Source organism: Ursus americanus, chromosome 11 (genome assembly GCF_024610735.1).
Source record: "Ursus americanus isolate L20-20 chromosome 11, mUrsAme1.1.p, whole genome shotgun sequence".
NCBI classification, from domain to species: Eukaryota; Metazoa; Chordata; class Mammalia; order Carnivora; family Ursidae; genus Ursus; species Ursus americanus.
In genome coordinates, this window is record NC_142137.1 from 50,902,202 (window position 1) to 50,916,731 (window position 14,530).

Below are 14,530 nucleotides of genomic sequence, written 5' to 3' on the forward strand. Positions count from 1 at the left end.
CAGTCCGTCCAAAGACAGCCTCCGACCGAGGGAGCTGCAGAAAAGGAGCCCAGAGGGCTGTTCTTTGTTGCTTTCTCCAATGTCTCTCTTACCAATGTTCATACCCATCCACATTTATCTAGTTTTAAATCACTGGTCCAAAGGCTAAACTAAACTAAGCCAACGGCTATGTAAAAACGAAAACCATGTATTGGTAAAATTTATACTCCGCAGAGAATGAAGAAGCGCCTGGATTAAAGGCATGTACACCAATGGTAAGTCCACAAGGAGGCCACGCCACAAATGCTGTGCACTTCACAGTGACTGGTCAGTCCAGGCAGAGTTTGTCCCGGAGCTCTGCAATACGTAACAGAGTTCCAGGAGTTTCAGAGGATCATCCTAATCAAAAATACGTGATAGATCGCACACAGCCTCCCGCACGGTAAGCCAAGGAAGCAAAAAAACATGTATCAAGGCAGACGTAAGGTAAATACAAGGCTTCCCCCAGCCTTTTTTCAAAGGGCTTCTTTTGAGAAGCACAAAAGAAGTGAATTCACCTAAAATCCCAACCGTAAATAAATAAGGCAGGCTAAAATCACGTAATTCTGCCCTAGAGTTATAAAAGTCTGAAGTATCTGAACAAGTTGGTAGAGAATGGAGTTTAACTTATACTCATTAAGTTGTTTCACATTCTAATTCCATCACTCAAAAAGATGAAGTAGTACAAAACACACACACACACACACACACACACACACACACACACACACACCCCAAGGGGGAAGGGGAAGAGAAATTACTTACTTTTTTTCTTAAAAAGTTTAATTAAAGACTTGATCTTTGCATTAATGAAGACCACCATTTCCAGGATGCCTACACAGAGCTTAGAAATTTAAATCACATTAAAAGCTCAGCCCAGCAGGCAGGTGGTAAGCTGCATCCTTCTGCTCCCGATTCTAACTTTCTTCCTCTCGTCTCAAATCCTTAGACATCTGCTGGGGCTGATGTAATGTTGAAGTTGAGTTTATTGTCAGGCAGTTACAAGCCATTAACAGTCCTTGAACCTGAAAAGCTCCCACTGAAACCTAATCTTTAAGGCTGAGAGCTGCAGTGACAAAGTGTACAGAAAGAAAGAGAAAGCCAATCACAGTTCTTATTTGCATGATAGCCACATCAGTCTTTCTGCCTCGGTGCTCATTTATTCACTTTCCAACAGATCCGAAGTTTCTCCTCTCTGGAGTCCATGAAAATAGTGCAGATTTTCCTCTACGCAAGTCAAGGTAAAACAAATGTATTCCCCATTTTCACTAGGCTACTAGGAACATCCAGATCTGTTTACTGGAGCCCACAAGTCTTACAGCGACTCTGTTTTGACTCTTCGACTCTCCAGTTAATTCAGGCATTTGAACTGACTGGGGTGGGGGGGGGGAGAGCCAAACTATTGTTTCTCCGACCACGCCCCCAGGCTCTGCCTCCCACACCAAAGGAACATTTACAAGCAGTAAAACTTTACAACAGAATCTCCACCGAGCTGTAAGCGATGACTTGGTTGCATTTTCATGCAAATTAGTACCTCCTGTCTTCTCACCCAGTTGTTTTTTATTTGTTGGTTTGTTTTGGGTTTGTTTTGTTTTTTTGCCAGTGACTGAGCATCAGCATTGCAATTGTACCCTAATGATTTAAATCTGTATTTTAAATTTAATTATCTTCTAAGCACCCGGTTTAAAAATTCCACACTCACCTCCCCCCCCCCCCCAGCCTCTACCCATGAGGGAGAACAGTAATTCCAAACATTACTTAGGTTTCTCTTGAACTTGAATATATAGTACTGGGTTCTGGTTCTTTTGTCCATTTGCAATTAACCTCTAAGAACAGGGGAAGCAAAGTGAAAGGGAAGATTCAGAAATAATAATACACTGGCTGGCACTAGGAAAATAACTTCCGGGGTAAAGGGACTGAAACAAAAAGTAAAAGAATACAGACTGGAAAATACTAAGAGAACAGACCAAGGAAAAGAATGATGTGCACACCTCTGCCCAGTTCTACTTCGTGGCAGAACAGCTTTGGAGACATGTTAGACAACCTCTTGATTCATAGCTTAGGGCCAGACTTATAAATTAATGGAAAAATGTAATAATCCACTAATTCAAAACATTTAGTTTATAACAAAAGCTCTTAGTCAAAGAAGAAAATTTATATAAGGGGTTCCCGCTAGGAAAAACACTGGAATGATTCCTCCTCAAATGTCCCCCCCCACCACCATCTTATTTTTTGAACAACAGCAAAAGCAAACAAACAAAAAAATAAAACCCACATATTATCATCTCACCATCCATATTATCACAGATTCCCAATTTGTGCTCCTTCATCCTGTACATAGTTTTACTTAAAAGTAATTACATGGCCAGATGGCAAACAAGAAATGACTCAAATGAGAAATGACTCCAAAGTTAAATTATATAGCTGCCTTAAATTAGCAAGCGAAATTCCCCTTAGGAAAACAAATTTATAAGCAAGAGTGACCTCGCTCTGCTTCAGGAGCCCCATCTCGGCCTCACTGCGTGAGAGACAGGTAGTAGCAGGTGGGCTTCCAGATAAAAGCTCTCCGATTCATAAACCCCAAGTTTTGGAGAGTAAATGTCACTCCCTGTACATAAGGTTGGAAACAACACGCAGCTTTTCAGGTACCCAATGACGCCATCCAAACATTCATTCAAAAGGTAAACACTAAGCGCGTACTAAGTGCCATGCATCTGGGGTACATCCATGACATCCCTGCCCTCACGGAGCTTCTATGATTTGACTGTTAACTACAATTGTATAGCATGTTAGAAGGTAGTAAGTGAATAGCCAGAAGAAAAGGCTGAATCGGATAAAAAAGGTTTTAGGGCTGGGGAAGCAGCCAGGTTGCGGTATTAAATAGGAGTCAGGGTAGACCTCATTGAAAAGGTGAGATCTGGGTAAAAACCTTAAGGAGGAGATGGCAATAAAACAAAAATCTACAGTGAATCCATTGGTTCTCATTTAAAGAGGGGATATGTTCACTGGGGGGGGGGGGTAGAGGGAGACACTTCGAGCCCACTAGGACTAGTCGGAGGAGTGCTCTAAGCAAATGAGCTGTAGTAGGAGTCACACGTGGAGGAATTTCCTTTCTCACTTGATATTAAGTCTGATCGTAAGTGGCTATATGAGTCTAGACGATACCACTATTTGGGTGCACACCAGTCAGTGGTGAGGCTAGGAGTAGAAAGCAGGCTTCCATCCAGGCATCCAGGGTACATCGTCCTCTATTCATCATTCCATGCTGCCCCCTCTCCAGTCCAGATCTTCAGATGCTAGCCAAATAAATTATGGTATTTACCACATTACGCATTAGGTTATGTTTTGAAAGGGCTTATTAATTACAAAGATTCCCCCAATAATTTTAACATCTCTTATATAGTCTGCATATCAGCATTAGAACAGGCTTATAAATTTGCACTGCCTCAATGTCATAGTTATTGAAGAACCAGGTTTTTATGAAAGTGTCTAGTATTTTTTAATTGCTCTATTTATACATTCAACAGAAAATATATAAATCCATGGTACTTCCTCTTCCAATTTTAGCCCTATAATAGCAGGGGAAAGAAAAGTTCAAATATCCCAGACATGGAAAAAAATTTTTTTTAATATTTTATTTATCCATTTGAGAGAGAGAGAGACGGAGCACAAGTAGGGGTAGAGGCAGAGGGAGGGGGACAAGCAGACTCCCTGATTTGGGGCTCAATCCCAGGACCTGGAGATCATGACCTGAGCTGAAGGCAGACGCTTAACCATCTGAGCCACCCAGGCGCCCCTGACATGGAAAATTTGACAGTATGGGGTAGGAAGGAGTGAAGAGCCCAATACTGGAGCCATCCCACCCAAGATATTAGTCACTTACTAGAGGAGGGACCGCTCCATACCTTGGTTTTCTCATCTGTAAAATGAGACGATAATGGTATTTATGTTGCAAGGTTATTATGAGAATTTAAGGAGTTATTATAGATAAAGTCCTTAGAACAGTATCTGGTCTGTGATAAGAGTATTTATTTGTTACATAGATGAGTGAAATCTTAAGAGATAGCTAAGCAGCCCTAAGCTTAATGAAGGGTCAGTCATGGTTTCACAGAAGGGAAATCAACTTCACAGACCTCGGTCTTTGTACTTGTCTTAGACGTAAACTACCAGCTCATGAAAGATGGCTCTAAACCTCTCTCTACCAGCTGCTATGCACTATCTTTTCTACTGTCTAAAATTCTTTCTATTCATTTACAAAAAATTCCCAGTGTCACCGCTGCACCTCTCACTAGTACCAATGGTCGTCTTCTCTCTCCTCTTCTAATTATCTTTAATTATATACCACTAATGACCCAGTTCTTGAGCTTTTCATCAACACTGTATAACACTCTTTCCTTTCCTACATCTGACTGTTCCTTCTCTGGATTCTAACAAACTCTTAACAAGCTTCAGTGAGCCTGTCCTTAAACATTTGTCCTGTGCTATTTACTTATTCCCTCTGGAAACCTTAATGATTTTACTGAAGAAAGGCAGGAGTCAGCAAATTAAGGCCCTTCGGACAAAACTAGCTGACCCCTTTTTAAATAGTTGAAAAAAATTTAAAGAATACTATTTCATGATGTGAAAAATTCTATGAAATTCCAATTCCGGTGTCCAATAATAAAGTTGTAATGGAACATCACTACGCCATTAGTTCATCTATTGTCAATGGCTGCTCTCGGTATGGCCTGTAAAGTTGAAGCCATTTACTATCTGGACCTTTAGGGAAAAAGACTGATGATCCATGGATTATGCTACTGCCTTTGACACTCTGCTCAATCTTCCTCTCCCGCTACTGTCTTTCATTTGTCTGTCCTTCAGATCCATACTGCTAACCTCTACTTAAATTTCACATTATCTCATGCTGGATGTCTAATTTAAGCCAATATGCTCCCCCCGCCCAGCTGTTTATCAAGAACTTTCTCATTTCTATAAGGACTATTATAGTCAAATTTTCAATGAACTAGACAGGTAGATTTCATCTTCAGTCAAAAACAAGAAAACTGAGATCTAGAAGGTAATGCAATGTTGGAGCTGAGATGAGAATCTGGGTGTCCTGATTTTTCTTTCATTAGCACGTATTAAGCTGGGAAAAGATAATTTTAGTACATTCAAGTCAAAATATCTTACAAAAAGGTCCTTATTAGGACACATAAATAATAAAAATACTTGAGAATCACTATTCTCTAAAAATACTGCCAAATATTATGCAGAAAAATATGCTCCCCATCATTTGAACGATCCTGGTGGCTTATCCTGGTTGAGAATTCTATTACCACTACTATTGTATAAATATTTGCATCCTTATAAAGTTCCAACATTTCTGCTTAGTCTTTCACTGAAATGAAATTTTATTTCTGACCAGCATTTAATATTTTTCTTCTAGGAATCATCTGATTATTCCGAGAGTGATCTGCTTACTTTTCAGGAGTAGGTATACAACATTATTAGCAAAGAGTTACAGAAATATTTTGCAAAGTAATACATAGTGTAAAAATTTTAACTGTAACTATGCATTTGCATTCAACCACTCAGCTATTTTACATCGAGAACTTATTAACTGCCCCGTGTTCCACAACCTACATCCGGGTTAAAAGTAAATCAAACTTGGTTCCTGACCTTACGAAGGTCAGAGTCCAATGGAGCAACACACCCAAAGAGATAAGAATAATAAAGTAATGAACAAGCACAGGGAAAGAGATAAGACTATGATGTTAATGGCAAAGATGGCAAAGGGCACCCACCCCATTTGGAGTACAGAGTGGAAGAGGGAACTCTTAGATAAAACACAGCCATGGTCACATGGAGGTTCAGGATAAGCTTATAGGGAAGTGATGCGGGGAAAGGCAGCGAGGGGGGGTGGAGAGAGGCAGGGCCAGACACCCTCCTCCCCTCAAGGACCTCGCTTCCCATAAGGGGGTGGGTTTTCATTGGTGGGCCAGGGAGTCACTGATGGAACTGAAAAGGGAAAGCTGTTAAGGCTCGTGTCACACTTCAAAGAGATCACTAGTGCAAGGTGAGCAGTAGCTGTGAATGGACCTGACCAGGGCAGAAAGAGAAGGTGGGAACTGGTGTAGCAATCATGCCAGAGGTGAGGAGGCCCGAATGGTTCTCACTCAGGGCCATTTTTCTATAACTACCTTGGTCTTACCGGCCCGTATTTAAGTCTATAACTTCAGGAACCATTATACACTTAAGGTATAAAAATTTAAAATTAAACCCTAGCTGTTTAATAAATGACTCTGCTAACACCCACGTCTTCATCTTGAGTACAACCTTAAAATACAGCCTTATTATTTTTACTAAGGACAAAAGATTATATGTTTAAACCTGAGAGCTTTTTAAGAGCAGAGCTGTCTAAGGATCCCAGGACTCAGAGATAAGCCTTCTAGCCCCGTGAATCCTCCCCCCCCAATGGCCCCATCTCCACTTACACAAAACCTCAGGCCCTCCTCTGTGCATTCAGTGAGGTTAGGGCATTAAAATCTTTATGTTGAATCCAAAAAACTTTAGCAAACTTCATTAATTAGTATTGACTAAAAAGGAACATTTTCAAATACGGTCCACAAGAGTTATATGCAGGTACGATGCCATATAATACACACGTTTTGAATCACAGAAAATTTGAATCCTTGATCAACTGAAAATGGGATATATAATCAATTAAGATCACTGTGGTCTTCTAAGTTGGGAAGGAAGGGAAAGAAAAATCAGATATAATGTAGTTCTCCTCAGGACCATGTACCAAAAGATAATTTTTAAGTTCTTCTCAAAGGAATTTTACCTCTTCGAAATATGAAAATTCTCAGCCCAACCTTATCTATAAACAGGACTTTTACTGACTGTTGGTTTGTTTTAGGCTATTTTTAAAAATCAAGCTTGACATCTAAAATAAAAGATTGTACGTGACTAAGTTAATTTAGGTGTCCTCGTTAACTTTACACATGGTTAGAATACTTGAAAACAGTTTTTAAATCCACAGACACACCCAAGCATTCTTGTACTTCTTAGACCCAGAGCACTGGAAAACATCATAGTAGAAAGTATCCAATACAAGGCCCCTGGGCCTATAAAAGTGTACACTTAATAGTAAGGGATTTTAGAAATATTTAGGGGAGACTGAGTGGCTCAGCCAGTTAAGCATCTGCCTTCGTCTCAGGTCATGATCTCAGAGTCCTGGGAGGGAGCCCCACAGTGGGGCTCCCTGCTCTGCAGGGAGTCTGCCTCTCCCCCTCCCTCTGCCTGCCACTCCCCCTGCTTGTACTCTCTCTCTCTGTCAAATAAATAAAATCTTAAAAAAAAAAAAGAAATATTTAAAAATTAACAAGCAACATAATCTACTTAAACATTCATAATAATGCTTTAGTAATGCTATAGATAGATTAGTCCTATCCCGTTTATTAAGAAACAAAGTCTTCCCACAACTCTAACTTTTGGAGGTAAAAATTGTGTTTCTTGTTTCTATAAACACTTTCACATTGAGGGCAATTCTATATGGTCTATAATTTTTATCTATCAAAATTACAATCATTATTGAAGCTGTGAAGCAAATAACACAGGCAGATGAATTGATACAATCAATAAACGTGTAAATAAGAGAGCAACTTTAAAAAAATAGGGCTGTCCGATAAAATACAGCATGCCCAGAGATCAGGTTAAATTTCAGGGAGATAAAATTTCACAATTAAAGGACATTTTAAAAATCTACAGTATAATTCATTTGTTAATACAACTGTAATTTATGATACTAAAAAAAACAGCCATTAGGATTTAACACACAGATGAAAAAATACACTTTATATTATTCGAGACAAATTGAATTGACTACAAGTTCTAGCTGTTAGGCATTTAACTGATTAGAGACAACCCAAAAAGGTGAGTCGGTTACATGTGCATAAGGATCTATCTCTTATTTTTTCACATCAAGCATTCTTCCTCCAAATTTCTACTATTCTTCTCTCAACAGTCTAAGACCTTACCCTTTTAAAACTTCTTTGATTCACTTGTCAATTTTATGTTCAAGAGGGGCCTTGTAAGAGGAACATGAGAGCAACCGCACAGTGGAAGGACCAGCTGCCATCTTCCGACTCCAGCAGACCCTAGTGGCATTGGACGAGCAATATCATGCCCCCCCCATGTGACGCAATACCAAGGATAGGCATCACCTACAGTAAAATCAAGTTAAACACTGCTGACAAGTTAAATTTTTCCAGTTTACAGGGAATGCAAGAGTTAGAGGGAAAAAATGAAAACCATCAAACTAAAAGTGGAACACTTTGCGGGTCTGGCCTCTCTGGTATGTCAAATAATAATAATAATAATAATAATAATAATAAGGAGGAGGAGGAGGAGGAGGAGGAGGAAGAGGAGGGGGGGGAGGAGGAGGAGGAGGAGGAGGAGGAGGAGGAGGAGGAATGTGCCAAATTAAAGGAGATTTGAGGACCATACAATCAGATGCATATCCTGGATAGGATACTAGTTTAGACAAACCAGCTATAAAGAAAGGCCTTTTATAGACAAGTGGGGAAATTTCAGTTATGCCCCGGGTGTGATTTTGATCTTGTGCTTTCTATGGTTGGATGAGGAGTTTAAACACACACACACACACACACACACACACACACACACACACCACACATACACACACATTTACAAGGTGATGTTGTAGAAATACTGTCCCGGAATGAAAACACATGTCTGATGACAGACGCTCATGAAGAATTATATTAATTGTCCCTTGGGTTATGTTATTTCATAAAGGTATGTTAAAAATCCCCAATGTTCTAGAACTTCAATGGTACAATGATCTTTTCTTCTTTCTGCTTCTGAATTAATCTTTAATGATGAATCATATGGCATATTGAAAATAAGACCGATGGAAATCGCTCCATCAATATCTGGTGAGGGGAGTTGGTTGATGTAGAAAGGGAAACCTTAGGAGATGATAATGTGTCAGTTCTTTAGAAGGAACCCGATCTGGCATCCACTTGACCAGTTAATTCTGATGCTAGGAAACACCTTTTACTCTGCATGTGTTGAAGCTAAAGGCTTCTGCTGTGGAGCCTAGTTAATAATTTAGTCTAAAACCATTGCTACCATCTGCTCGGTCAATTTAAAAACGTCTGCTATCACTGTGACTAGTTTAGTCAAGCCACAATATTCATGTGACAAATGCTGAACAAATGAAAGGTGAGGCAGATAGAAAATATGCTATGAGAAAAAGAAACCCCCATCAAAAGTCCAGAACACAAAGGGAGCCCTGCTGACACAGCTTGTAAAATTCAGCCCTGCAGGGTTGGAAGAATGCAATGTCTCTTATTCAGGGCGCGGGACAATCTGGAGACTGTCCCAAGATGACGGGTCCGAGGTGGGGCTGATGGTGGAGAGCTCCTTGAAGGGAACGGGCCATAAGGTTGGACGTCACGGTGAGCAGGGATCTGGCTAGGGCAAGTTGAAAAAGGGAGATTTCCTATTTTCCTAGTTAAGAGCTGAAGACAGTCCCAAAGAGCATCCCATCCACTCTTTTTTCTTTTACAAAAGAAGTGACCTAACGCACATCACGGAGCTATCCGGCGTCCACGCTAACCCTCCCGCGCTGCCTCTACCTTGACTGGGAAAAGGCTGGTGGGTCAGGGCTGCACCGTCCACACTCACTTCTGCTTCTGTGCCTCCGCACTGGTGGTTCTTCCGCCTGCCTGGGATGCTCCATCCCTCACCCAGCCCTGACTTGGCACGCCCCTGTTTGTTTTTCAAATTCTACTTCAAATGTTAACCTTCCTTAAGAGGCATTCCTTGACAGAGCTTTAGTAACTCTTTATTTCAAAAATATAGGCCATTTTACTTCAAGAAGAACTTCCTCAAAAGTGAACTACGTCTGTCCCACAAAAAGAGAACGAACAAATTTCATTAACAGTAAGCCTCTTACGCTTGTACCAATTATTCTTCATGACATGTATAGCTCTAATCCATCCACCCACGTTAGTACTGATTCATCTAATTCATTCTACTCAGCCTATATTAGGCATATAAAGGCTCATTCAGGAGAGAAATAGTGTATATGAGTAGAGCTACATATCAATTAGTTCAATTCTAAACTTACTTTGCCTTTCCTAATTCAATCATTCAAAACACAGAATGCATATTAGGGGTCTATCATATCTTAGAGGAGAGACTAATTCTCTGTGCTATTTAAATTTACCATAATTATATCCTTTTATAATAAAATAATATAAAGGGAAATGAACCTTAAATTTAAAAAGAAAAAAAAAATCAATTTCAACCTTTAAAAATCTTCAGGGAAGAAAGAAAAAAAATCTCATTGTAGAATGAAAAGCCAGAGTATAATGTGATGATCTGAGAGATATAATTTAAGAGTCATGTGATTAGCTAAAGTGCTTTATACCCTGGGCTCTCTTGTACTTTCAAAATTGGATAAAGGGGACATCCTAATGAAGACTCTCCGTGGGGTGGGGTTGGGGGGGCGGCTGACGATATAAAGTAGAAGGTCGCCACCTGCAGGGGGACATAGTAGCCAGTGACACACACACACACAGGAAAATGACTCCTGCTACTTACTGTCTCTTGGCAGAAGAGCTTGGGAGAAATGCCTCTGATTTAACACGTCTCAAAAGAATGTGCGCATCTTCCTCCAACGAAGGAAGACCCACACTGTATAATCTGTGAATTTCCATAAACTACCTAGCATCTGCAACCACGCACCCGTGAATGAGGTAAACCATTTCTGAATCTATCGGGACAGCTACATTTAACTGAAAAACAAGGGCTGAGAAAAAAGAGGTCCACATCAATTTACAACCAAAACATACAATCTTGCAAAACAGAAATCCAAACGAGAGTGTTTTCATTTAGAGAGAAAAGGATTCTGAAGCCAGGTTGTCCACAAACACAAAAAAATACTTTAAAAAGACTGAAGGAAAATCATATTTATCATTGCTTACATTAATTACAATTAATGATCAGTAAGTATAAAGATTGAGAGAAAAGCATCATTTGGACTCATTATTTTGTAAGCAGTGGAACGATCTCACAAACTGTTCCGTTTTTCTTTTCTCTACTTCCTGTGATTTCTTCTGTTGTTTCACATATGGTTAAGATGAGCGCTACAATTAATAAACTGGTATGACCAACTGCTTTTGTTAAGAGGCCAGCTGGTTTGCAATTACCATTGCAAAATGATAATTAGACAAATTAAGATAGACCGCTCCGGTTTGCTGAGGAAATGACAGCAACACTAAATGTCTAACTATATTTGGTTTTCTAGCAATGGTAAGGGTTGACCTCGGCAAGGATAACATTTATCTCATTAGGGTTGGTTTAAAAAAAAAAATACAGTGTCCTAAACTATTGGATAGACAGTAGCAGAATTCTTCAAACGGAGAAACCCTAGCTTCGTATTAAGCAAGAGTGCTATGAAGGATCTGTAATTATGCTGAAGGTGTCACAGCGGGAGCAAAGGAAGGTCAGCCAGGCATAAAATGATATTCAGAATGCGTCTAGGGAGTACAGAATTTTCATTAAAGTCAAGCAAAGACTTTTGACACGGATAAACCTTCCTATAAGCTCAATGTTTCATATTCTTTGATTTTTCTTTTCAATTGCAAGAGATAAGGATAATTTTAATAAGTAAACAACAAATGAGAGCAAGAGACAAGAGTAAAAACATCAGTTATTGCATGGGGACATATGTTCAGTATCTCTAAATTCTAGTAACCTGATACTTCGAAAGCAAGGAGTTCACAGTGCAGATATCTGACCTGACACCACAGAAGGGCCCCCATGCTTGCTGGCATGCCCGGGTACCAGAGGGCCATACAATGAGGGCACAGCTGGAGGGAAGGGAGGCGTGCTGATTGCAGAGCCCACATAATTAGGCCCACACAGAATTTGAGAAAAATCAAATGGTAATCAAAACGAGAATGCTGATGCTAGGTAATGGCTGGCCACTGACTTTGTTAAAATGATATGCTTAGCTCCTCCCCCTCAGTAGCATCAGGGTTCGAAACAGCAGGAAAAAATCATGGAATTCTTCACATCTTAGCTAATAAAATCATCACAGGAAGGATTAAGATTAGTAGTTTTTCTCATGCACCCCAACAATAGTTTCAACATGTAGTCAAAAGTAGGAAGCTTGGAACTGTAAAGACAGGTGCAGAGAGTTAGTAGTTTCATACACTGTTTTGTTTTTGTTTTTGCTTTTTTCACTAAGGAAAAAAGGCAGAAGGGAGTAGAAAGCACTATAAAAATTTGACCGACAATAAAGACATGCAATGTTTTCCTGAACCAAAATAAAAACAAAAGATATCTGGGGAGAAAATAAAGCAGGGAGGGTCTTACAATGCCGAATGATTTTCCCAAGCCTCTGTCCAATTGTACAGCGGCTCTCAGAAGTCTCAGCTCAACCCATTTTTTATCCCGTTATCTGAAACACCCATCTCTTTGTGCATAGCAGTCCATATAAATCATTACATGATAAAACACGTTCAAACGGAGCTGCCACAATCAATTTTCATTAGCGAACCATATTTAATTAAGTAAACATTTCGGGTCTGAAGACAGTCCTAAAGCACCCACACTTTGCTCCACATGTCTCGATGTGTATGCACCACAGGATGGAATGGAATTATTTTATTATAACTGCTTTCTGAAGAGAAATACTCACCAATCGCACCCCACTGGATAGAGGAATCAGCCACAGACTCCGGAGGATATATCACATTCATTATGAAAATTAACCCCAGACCATCTATGGAGGGCTCATGCCAGCAGGGCGTCCCATGTTGAAATGGGATAAAATTCACTTCGGCACTCAGTAACCTTCCTCTTCCTCTTGTCATACAATCACAACTGCCCATCAACAACGATAACTCTATATTCTGCACTTTCCAGCTTCACTTACATTGTAACACCACCACTCTCCCTTGCACCCACCCACCCCCCGCAAAAAAAAAGCCTCTTCTTTCTGCAGCTGCTGAATGCCACAAATAGCTTCTTGTATAATTTGACTTAGAATACACCCCAAACTAGACATGTTGAATGGCAACATGAATGCTTCATTCAGAGAGAACTAAAATGTGTAGAATGCCCTAAAAACATCACAGTGGTAAAGGGGATCATTTGGGAGTCTTGGGGCAGAGGACTCCTTTCAGCAGTAGCCTGCAAATTCTTCTCAGGTCGATGCAAATGGCAAGAGAAGGGTTTCAGGAGATTCCCACACTGATCAAAGGACGACTAGCTAATTCCCCTGTCTGGATGGGGTTTCCTTAAAGTTGCCTCCATTCTCCACACACATTTATTTTCTTCCTACTTCCCTAATAAAATGTACTTACTCTAAATCTATTCATACTTTAGCATCAGTGAGCCATTCTTAGGTTAATTTTTGAAACTGTTTGACTTAATGCTTTGTGTATTCCACCCATGGCAAGCCCTCCTCTGACATTTTTATAGGGCCAGAGCCAAATCCAAGTACTCACTTTGCAAATACTCCTCAATTTGATACAACATGACAACACGTAACATTCATGAGTACATTCAAAGAAAGGGGATAATCACCCATCTTTATGAATGGGTGAAGGAGGGAAAGAGTTGGGAGAATTTAAAAGCATCTGTCATATTATGCCACAATAGTCTAACCTCTATGAAAACTTCTCTTAGGAAATAGCTCACAAATAATGAAATAAAAATTCCCACCCCGATGATGACGACTTTCACTTCGCAAATTTGCTTTTTTTTTTTTTTTTTTAAGATCTTATTTATTTATTTGACACAGAGAGAGGCAGCGAGAGAGGGAACACAAGCAGGGGGAGTGGGAGAGGAAGAAGCAGGCTTCCCGCCAAGCAGGGAGCCCAATGGGGGCTCGATCCCAGAACGCTGGGATCATGACCTGAGCCGAAGGCAGACGCTTGACTGAGCCACCCAGGCGCCCCACAAATTTGCCTTTTGAAACGCTTCCCTGTGTGTTGAAATTGGAATTTATTTTCCTGAATACCAAGTGTATTGGCAACCAAATGATCTACTGGAGCTGGAGGACAGGGAGAAGTAAGAGTTAAAGGAAAAACTCTTCTGTTGCTAGGGAAAAATGGGAGCCAGAAGGACCAGTGAATTACCTTTAACCTGCCCTCTACCCGTCATCCTTTGGGTCTCAGATTAACTGACAATTTCTTCAGGAAAGCAAACCTTTCCTGACCCTCTGACTCTGTTGACACCACCTATTTTTTATTCCATCAAGACATCATTCTCATCAAGACTTTTCTTAGAGCACTATTACTTGTTTGGCACAGTTGTGTGTTTGGTGAGTCTATCTCCCACTAGACACATGATCTGGACCACAGAACAAAGGCCAGGCTCTCTGGATCCACAGGGCCTAGGGGCTGAGCACCAGATCTGATATACAGTCGGCATGCAATTATTATTTTATTAAAGGAATAAATTATAGAAAGAAAAGTTTAAACAAAAT

General features: G+C 40.2%; 1 protein-coding gene across 9 annotated transcripts in view; it reads right to left on the minus strand.

Moving 5' to 3' along the window:
• Nucleotides 1-14,530, minus strand: part of NHSL1 (NHS like 1) — a 290,075-nt gene that overhangs the window by 65,859 nt on the left and 209,686 nt on the right. Inside the window, exon 1 of one of the 9 annotated variants that reach the window (XM_045814769.2) lies at nt 784-1,720. The exons of the other annotated variants lie outside the window; for them this stretch is intronic. Coding sequence (XP_045670725.2) covers nt 784-841 — 58 coding nt within the window. The 5' untranslated portion in view covers nt 842-1,720. Of the gene's footprint in view, nt 1-783; nt 1,721-14,530 lie in introns of those variants that run through there. 9 annotated transcript variants of the gene reach the window in all.